The sequence below is a fragment of the Xenopus laevis genome, chromosome 3L (genome assembly GCF_017654675.1).
Source record: "Xenopus laevis strain J_2021 chromosome 3L, Xenopus_laevis_v10.1, whole genome shotgun sequence".
NCBI classification, from domain to species: Eukaryota; Metazoa; Chordata; class Amphibia; order Anura; family Pipidae; genus Xenopus; species Xenopus laevis.
Genome location: NC_054375.1, coordinates 150,887,071 through 150,895,730, shown reverse-complemented (window position 1 = coordinate 150,895,730; position 8,660 = coordinate 150,887,071). Strand labels below are relative to the sequence as shown.

General features: G+C 41.5%; 1 protein-coding gene across 1 annotated transcript; it reads left to right on the top strand.

The window, feature by feature from the left end:
• Positions 1-2,371: 2,371 nt before the first annotated feature.
• mri1.L (methylthioribose-1-phosphate isomerase 1 L homeolog) lies at positions 2,372-8,196 on the top strand. Its single transcript, NM_001096607.1, is given in 6 exon segments — positions 2,372-2,533; positions 3,688-3,923; positions 4,010-4,182; positions 5,936-6,112; positions 6,194-6,418; positions 7,920-8,196. Coding segments are annotated over 6 exon segments (1,065 nt in total). The 5' UTR covers positions 2,372-2,401; the 3' UTR covers positions 8,042-8,196.
• The last annotated feature ends 464 nt before the right edge of the window (positions 8,197-8,660 follow it).

Here is an 8,660-nt window from a genome sequence, read left to right as displayed (position 1 = left end):
TAAACAAACAGAGTTTATAGAGCTTTTTTCTCAGGTATGGTAAAACATTCTACAGAATAAATATAGCATTCTAGCTTGCACTATTGCAGCTAATCTATTGGCAATAAAATGCCTCCGTAGCTTTCCTTCTCCTTTAAACTGTAAGTATGGTGTAGAGTGTGATATTTGGAGATGGTTTGCAAATATGTTTTTACTTTAGCTTTCTTCAGTAGCTCTCCAGTTTGCAATATTGGTGATCTGGTTGCTAGGGTCCAAACTACCCTAGCAACCATGCATTGATTTGTATAAGGGACAGGAATATGGATAGGAGAGGCCTGAATAGAAAGAGTAATAAAAAGTAACAATACATCTGTAGTCTTACAGAGGATTTGTTTTTTCGATGGGGTCAGTGACCCCCATTTGAAAGCTGGAAAAAAGGACAAGACAAAAGGAAATAACTAAAAAAAAAATGAAGACCAATTAAAATGTACTTAGAATTCTATAACGTACTAAACTAACTTAATTGTGAACCACCCCTTTATCATAAAGGTGAGCAGCCGCTTTAAAATGAATGCAAGGGGAATAATTGTACATCCATTAGTTGTGAGGGTTTCCATTCCCTTGATGACTGCTGCTCCTGTGTAATGTATGTACTAACACTGCAGCGAGCTGGGACAGCAGCATTCTGGGAAACATTGACTATATTAATTATCATACATACATACATGAGAGCAGGCAATTCCCTCTGCACTGCTGAGCACGACTCTTTTTCCCCTATTAATAACATTGGGATCACTGACCTTCCTATATATTTATCTTTATTCCCTATTAATAACATTGGGATCACTGACCTTCCTATATATTTATCTTTATTCCCTATTAATAACATTGGGATCACTGACCTTCCTATATATTTATCTTTATTCCCTATTAATAACATTGGGATCACTGACCTTCCTATATATTTATCTTTATTCCCTATTAATAACATTGGGATCACTGACCTTCCTATATATTTATCTTTATTCCCTATTAATAACATTGGGATCACTGACCTTCCTATATATTTATCTTTATTCCCTATTAATAACATTGGGATCACTGACCTTCCTATATATTTATCTTTATTCCCTATTAATAACATTGGGATCACTGACCTTCCTATATATTTATCTTTATTCCCTATTAATAACATTGGGATCACTGACCTTCCTATATATTTATCTTTATTCCCTATTAATAACATTGGGGATCAATCATCATTTTCACCGGCCAGGTGGCAACCCTACCTGTTACACGTGTCCCATAGGCCTTTATTACAAGGGCTGCTAGGAGACATGTCTGTGTGTCTAAATGAATTACTTTGCAGTTCTTTTGTGGGACTGTTAGAGACATATAGGATAAATGAAAAAAATATATATTTTTGTAGGCAATTATGAGTAATATATGGTGGTGCTTTTACAAGGTGCTAAAAATGTATATTATTTTTAAAAATACCCCCTTTATTGGAGCTCCCTATAGATGTTCTCTGCTCCCCGTTTGTGTTTCAAATGAGGAGTGGGTGTGTCCAAGGGGGACAGCCAATCACAGCCCTGCAATCACACATGCAGTCAAGCTTCAGTTCCCTATCAGGTCCTGCTAGCTGCTGATTGGTTCTTGTCCAACAGTGCAGTGAGCTGAGTGCACAGCCTTGGAATTCAGGGAGGTGGAAGTGGAAGGGAGTGATTGTTAGTTTTTTTTTTTTGCAGAAATATTCAATAAATCAGCCTGAAACACTACTTTTTTAAGCACAATTTTTCTATATCTAAATGAGTATAATGCACTGGTACATTCTTATTTTGTGCACAAAATGTCTCCTTTAAATGATTTGGCTCTCTGCAGCCTGAAGAGTAACCAGCTAGCTAGATATTATACTAGGAAGCAAAATACACATTTATTCTAAGGCTTGGTTTCTATTCAGGGATCTCGCTGACATACAGTCTTGCAGTACAACTGGTTGCTAGGATAAATTCAATGTACCTAGCAACCATACCGCTCGCCTTCCGAACAGGAGAGGTGCAGAGGGAATTGTTACTATACTCAAGCAATAACAACACACTGGGGCTCATCTATAAACACTGGGCAAATTTGCTCCTGGCCAGTAACTCATGGCAACCAATCAGATGATTGATTTCAGTGTTCAACCTGTGGAATAAAAAGCTGATCACTGATTGGTTGTTTGGGGTTACTGCCCAGGAGCAAATGTGTCCAGTGTTTATTATAAATGAGCCCCACTAACACTAGAAACCTGCAGCCGGGCCCACGACCACGTGCCTCACGTTCTTCCGGGTCTCCCTGCCCGCCTCCCCTATCACACAACCTTCCCCCTTGAGCAGCAGTGGGCTTCCTCTGTAACCCCACCCCCGGTAGTGACGTCGCCATCATGTCTCTGGAATCGGTGCGGTATAGCCGCGGCTCCCTGCAGGTGTTGAACCAATTGCTTCTCCCGCACAAGAGCGAGTATGAGCCCGTCACGGGGGTACAGCAGGGAGCCGACGCCATCCGAACAATGAAGGCAAGGGAAAAGCGAGCAGAAGTTCTAGTCTAGTGCGCATGCGTACTATGGGCGTGCTTAGGATTCCCGTGTGGGCGTGGCTTTCCATTTGACGCTGTATGAGGGCAAAGGGCGGGAACGCGGTGCATGCTGGGAAGTTGTTAGTGTTTTAGTTGAGATTTCTTCCTCACAAACATTTTCTGAGCTGGTTTTATACTATAAGGGTACAGCATCACAGCCTGTTATGTACTCACTATATGACCCTCAGTGTTTTGTCTTTTATAAAGAGAACTCAGCTAAAATGGCACATCCCAGACCACTCTGAGGAGACTATTGGGCTCTTGCTCTGAACTTGGTTTTGTGCTCGAGCCGATGCAATGCATGACTAAGGAGCCGTTGTTTTTGAAGGGATAAATTAGTAGTATCGGTGGAATATATTTCTCAGAAAGCCACCTGAATGGGCCACTTACCCCTCAATAAAGTGGCGTAACTAGAATTTACTGGGCCCCACAGAGTGTCTACAGGTTCATCTGTTTTACTGTTATTTATAGAAATTGTGTATCATATAGGGCCCCTATGCCTCCTGGCAGGGCCGGATTGAGAATTAAAATAAACTGGCATTTCAGGTGCTTTCTATGGGACCTTATAGCAGCCCTTCTGGCATTTGCCAGAACCCACAGATTGCCAGTCCAGGCCTGTCTCCTGGGCCCCTCTGCAGCCTCAGGGTCTGTTTTTTCTGTAATTACACTCCTGCCAGGGATTGCAGGGAACATCAGCTCAGTCCTTATCCCCAAGTGACTGCTTGCACCCACATCCTTACGCTTGGCACCATGAATACTATCACTGCCAGGGAACGCTCAATCTTTAACCCCAAGTGACTGCTTTGCACCCACATCCTTGCGCTTGGCACCCATGAATACTATCACTGCCAGGGAACGCTCAATCTTTATCCCCAAGTGACTGCTTGCACCCACATCCTTACGCTTGGCACCCATGAATACTATCACTGCCAGGGAACGCTCAATCTTTATCCCCAAGTGACTGCTTGCACCCACATCCTTGCGCTTGGCACCCATGAATACTATCACTGCCCACTGCTTTACTGTAGTTATAATACATAGTTGCGCACCCATACCCTTATGATTCAGGCATGTCTGATTCTGGTTTGCCTTTAGGTTCGTGGGGCTCCAGCTATCGCCATTGTTGGGGTGCTAAGCTTGGCAGTGGAACTGACCACCAAACCATGCCAGGATGTGCCCAGCCTCATCACATTTGTCCGCGAGTCTCTACATCACTTGGTGAGTGCCCGCCCCACGGCCGTTAATATGAAGAAGGCAGCGGATGAACTCAATGCATTCCTGGCCGAGGAGGCTGACAAACCAGGAGCCACTAGCCAACGGCTGACTGAAAGGTTCGTCAGGAATTGGCCCTACACCAGGGATGGGCAGTGTAATTCTTAAAATTCCTACATATCCCATTTTTCCCTCTGTCTCTCAGTGTGGTTCAATGGGCAGAATCTCTCCTGAAGAAGGACGTGGAGGACAATCAGATGATTGGGGACTTTGGCGCTAAGCACATACTGGAGAAGGCAGGACCAACAGAGAAAGTCTGTATGCTGACTCACTGCAATACTGGCTCGCTGGCCACCGCAGGCTATGGCACTGCACTTGGTGAGACTCCGATAAGCAAAGGGTTTATCTGTTTTGAAGCGTATGGCTGGCCGTTTATAAACCTTGACTTCTTTTCCCTCTGCATTGCAAAGTGTAATAACCTATAGCCATGGCCAATCAGATAGTAGATTTCATTAGTCAGATTGCAATGGACTAGTAAAAGCTTATTCTTATTGGTGGATGTGTGTAAAAGGGATTGTTCACCTTTAGATTAAGTTTTAGTATGATGAAGAGCATAATATTCTGAGACAATTTGCAATTTGTTTTCACTTTTTATTATTTGTGGTTTTTTAGTTATTCAGCTTTTTATTCAGCAGCTTGCAGTTTCAGCAATACGGTCGCTAGGGTCCAAATTACCCCAGCAACCATGCGTTGATTTAAATAAGAGACTGGAATAAGAATGAGAGGCCTGAATAGAAAGATGAGTAATAAAAATGCATTCAGATTTTAAAGGGGCTGTTCACCTGCCAAAACTTTTTTCAGTTCAGTTGGTTTCAGATAGTTAACCAGAAATAAAGACTTTTTCCAATGACTTTCTATTTTCTATGTGTAACAGTTTTCTAATATGTGGTGGGCTCACTGACACTATAAACTGATACTTTTCATGTTTGTCCCTGCTGAACAGAATCTCTGAGCTTCATTACAGACAGCTGTTAGAATTGATACAATAGTTACTAATACTCCAGAGATGCCACTGAGAAATGGATCAACTAAATGTTGCAAAATTGTAGAATCTGCACCTGAATTACTGAGCTGTCAGACTCAAACACCATAGACAGGGACATTCAACTTTAAACTTAGATTTTTGAAAAAAACTGTAAATAATAAAATTTAGAAAGCAATTTAAAAGGTTTTTATTTCTGGGGAACAATCTGAAAACAATTGAACTGAAAAAAAGTGTTTGGAAGGTGAACAGCCCCTTCTAATAAATAACCAGCCAAATGTGTAGCCTTACAGAGCATTTGTTTTTTTTAGATGGGGTCAGTGACCCCCCCCATTTGAAAGCTGGAAAGAGTCAGAAGAAAAAGGCAAATAATTAAAATAATTAAAAATATATAATGAAGACCAATTGAAAAGTTTTTATAACATACTAAAAGTAATCTTTCACACCTCTAATTTAGTGTGTGGGAAAGTCATGCTGTTATACATGGCTCCTTTCTCTCGCTCTTAAAGGAATTGTTCAGTGTAAAAATAAAAACTGGGTAAATAGATAGGCTGTGCAAAATAAAAAATGTTTCTAATATAGTTCGTTAGCCAAAAATGTAATGTATAATGGCTGGAGTGATTTGATGTATAACTTGTCTGTCAGAACCCAACTTCCTGCTTTTCAGCTCTCTTGGTTTACACTAACTGGTTACCCTGGTTACCAGGCAGTAACCAATCAGAGACTTGAGGGTGGGCCACATGGGTCATATCTGTTGCTTTTGAATCTGAGCTGAATGCTGAGGATCAATTACAAACTCACTGAACAGAAATGTACCATGTGGCCCCCCTTCAAGTCGCTGACTAACTCAGAGTTATAGAGCTGAAAAGCAGGAAGTTGGATTCTGGCTGTTTTATTAGACATCTGTTCACTCCAGTCTTTATATATTACATTTTTGGCTAACTAACTATATTAGAAACATTTTTTATTTTGCACAGCCTATCTATTTACCCAGTTTTTATTTTCACACTGAACTATTCCTTTAAAGCTGACTTTCCTATATCGGCAGACAACTCGCTTTCTTACCCTGTTCCTCCCGCACTGGTGTAGGTGTGGTGCGCTCCCTCCATGCACTTGGTCGCCTCTCTCACGTTTTCTGTACAGAGACCCGTCCGTACAACCAGGGCTCCAGACTCACGGCTTATGAACTGGTGTATGAGAAGATCCCAGCCACTCTCATCACAGACAGCATGGCCTCTGTCACTATGAGGGAACGCAAGGTTACTGGTACGTATATCCCGACCACCTCTGATTCTGATCTGCACATTGTATGGTTATGTCTTCTACCTGTTTTTATTCTATCCTCAGCTGTTGTGGTGGGCGCAGACCGGGTGGTTGCAAATGGAGATACAGCCAATAAAATTGGCACATACCAGTTGGCCATCATTGCCAAATATCACGGAATCCCTTTCTATGTGGCTGCACCCAGCACTTCATGTGACCTCAGCCTGCCAACAGGAGGCAGCATTGTGATAGAGGAGAGGCCCAGCCATGAGCTAACAGATATCAATGGCATCAGAATAGCAGCACCAGGTGAGTGAATAATGTAACTAGGGATGCACTGAATCCAAAATTCAACCTGTTTCAGCAGGATTCGGCCGCATCCTTGTGCATGGCCGAACCGAATCCTAATTTGCGTGTGTAAATTAGGTGTGAGAAGGAAAATCACATGACTTTTTGTCACAAAACAAGGAAGTAAAAAACATTTTCCCCACCTTTTCCTTCTCCGTCCCTAATTTGCATATGCAAATTCGGATTCAGTATTCGGCCAAATCGTTCACGAAGGATTCGGCCGAATCCCAAAAAGTGAATTCGGTGCATCCCTAAATGTAACCACCCTCAGCAAGTAATGAGCGCATCTCATGTCAGACTAATATCCTCCCTTTATACATCATAGGAAAGTTATGCACACTTATAAAAATATAAAATACAGTTTTGATAGGGAATGATATACCCTCTTTGAAAAATATAAGGATATTAGAAGTCACTGAGTGGTTCTGTGACCATATAAAGGCACAAGGCTGCAGGCTGAGTTATACAGGGAACTCTGAGTATCACTCATGTATTATAAGGGATAATGTACCCCCTACTGTAAATGATAAGGATATTAGAAGTCACTGAGGGGTTGTTCTGTGACCATATAAAGACACAAGGCTGCAGGCTGAGTTATACAGGGAACTCTGAGTATCACTCATGTATTATAAGGGATAATGTACCCCCTACTGTAAATGATAAGGATATTAGAAGTCACTGAGGGGTTGTTCTGTGACCATATAAAGACACAAGGCTGCAGGCTGAGTTATACAGGGAATTCTGAGTATCACTCATGTATTATAAGGGATAATGTACCCCCTACTGTAAATGATAAGGATATTAGAAGTCACTGAGGGTTGTTCTGTGACCATATAAAGGCACAAGGCTGCAGGCTGAGTTATACAGGGAACTCTGAGTATCACTCATGTATTATAAGGGATAATGTACCCCCTACTGTAAATGATAAGGATATTAGAAGTCACTGAGGGGTTGTTCTGTGACCATATAAAGGCACAAGGCTGCAGGCTGAGTTATACAGGGAACTCTGAGTATCACTCATGTATTATAAGGGATAATGTACCCCCTACTGTAAATGATAAGGATATTAGAAGTCACTGAGGGGTTGTTCTGTGACCATATAAAGGCACAAGGCTGCAGGCTGAGTTATACGGGGAACTCTGAGTATCACTCATGTATTATAAGGGATAATGTACCTTCTACTGTAAATTATAAGGATTTCACAGTTCTGGGTTAATATTAAGCACAATAATTGTCCTGGATTTCTTCCTATTACAGTCAGTGTCAATCACATGTGAGTATGATGTCGGTGTTATTTAATTTCTATGAGAGATTAAACCCAGACCAGGTGACATTACAGTGTCCCAGGGAGGCAATTTAATAGAGATAGTCTGTCCTCACAGTTATAGGACAGGCTACAGGTTTCTGAGCAGACAATGATTTTGGCTCTGCCATTCCTTATTCTTTCCTTTTGTTCCTGCAGGAATTGATGTGTGGAATCCTGCTTTTGATGTCACCCCCCATGAGCTGATCACTGGGATAATAACAGAGCGTGGGGTCTTTAAACCAGAGGAGCTGAAAGACGGACTAACAAAGGGACAGTGAGAATCAGGGGAAGGTACAAGTTGGTTTAGTCAGCCTGGAACTGACCCAACGAAATGACCAAGAACAGGAGAGGGAATCTGTACCTGCACTTAACTGCCTGTTCTTCTGTCACTCTTAAAGGGCCAATGTTTTGTAATAAAATCATTTCGATCTGCCACTGTGAAGGCGACGTTTTGTTCTGTGTCCTTTATGTTTCTTTATGTTCTTTATTAATAGATACAAATGGAGCCCATGACGTGTAGTGATGACATATTTGCTCCTCTGTTTTGGCCATTATTGCCCTTTTCTTCCCTACTTTACTCACTAAGGGGTCAAAGTTTGAGGTGGAAATATTCACAAGCAGAATACACAAAACCAATGAATATTATCTAACAGATTACCTTCTACACGGTGATGTCATCAGTTGTAATCAGTGTTTAGTGATGTCATTTACGTGACATATTGAAATGTGTGTATTATAGTAGAACCCCGATTTTAAGTTTCCCAGGGGACGGTTTCGAATTGGAGTAAATTCTGGGTAAACGTAAAATTTGAGAAAACATTACTCCCTTTGTCTATATGAGACTGCAAAAAACATGTCAAATCCAAATGCATCAGGTTCTACTTCATAATAAATAAT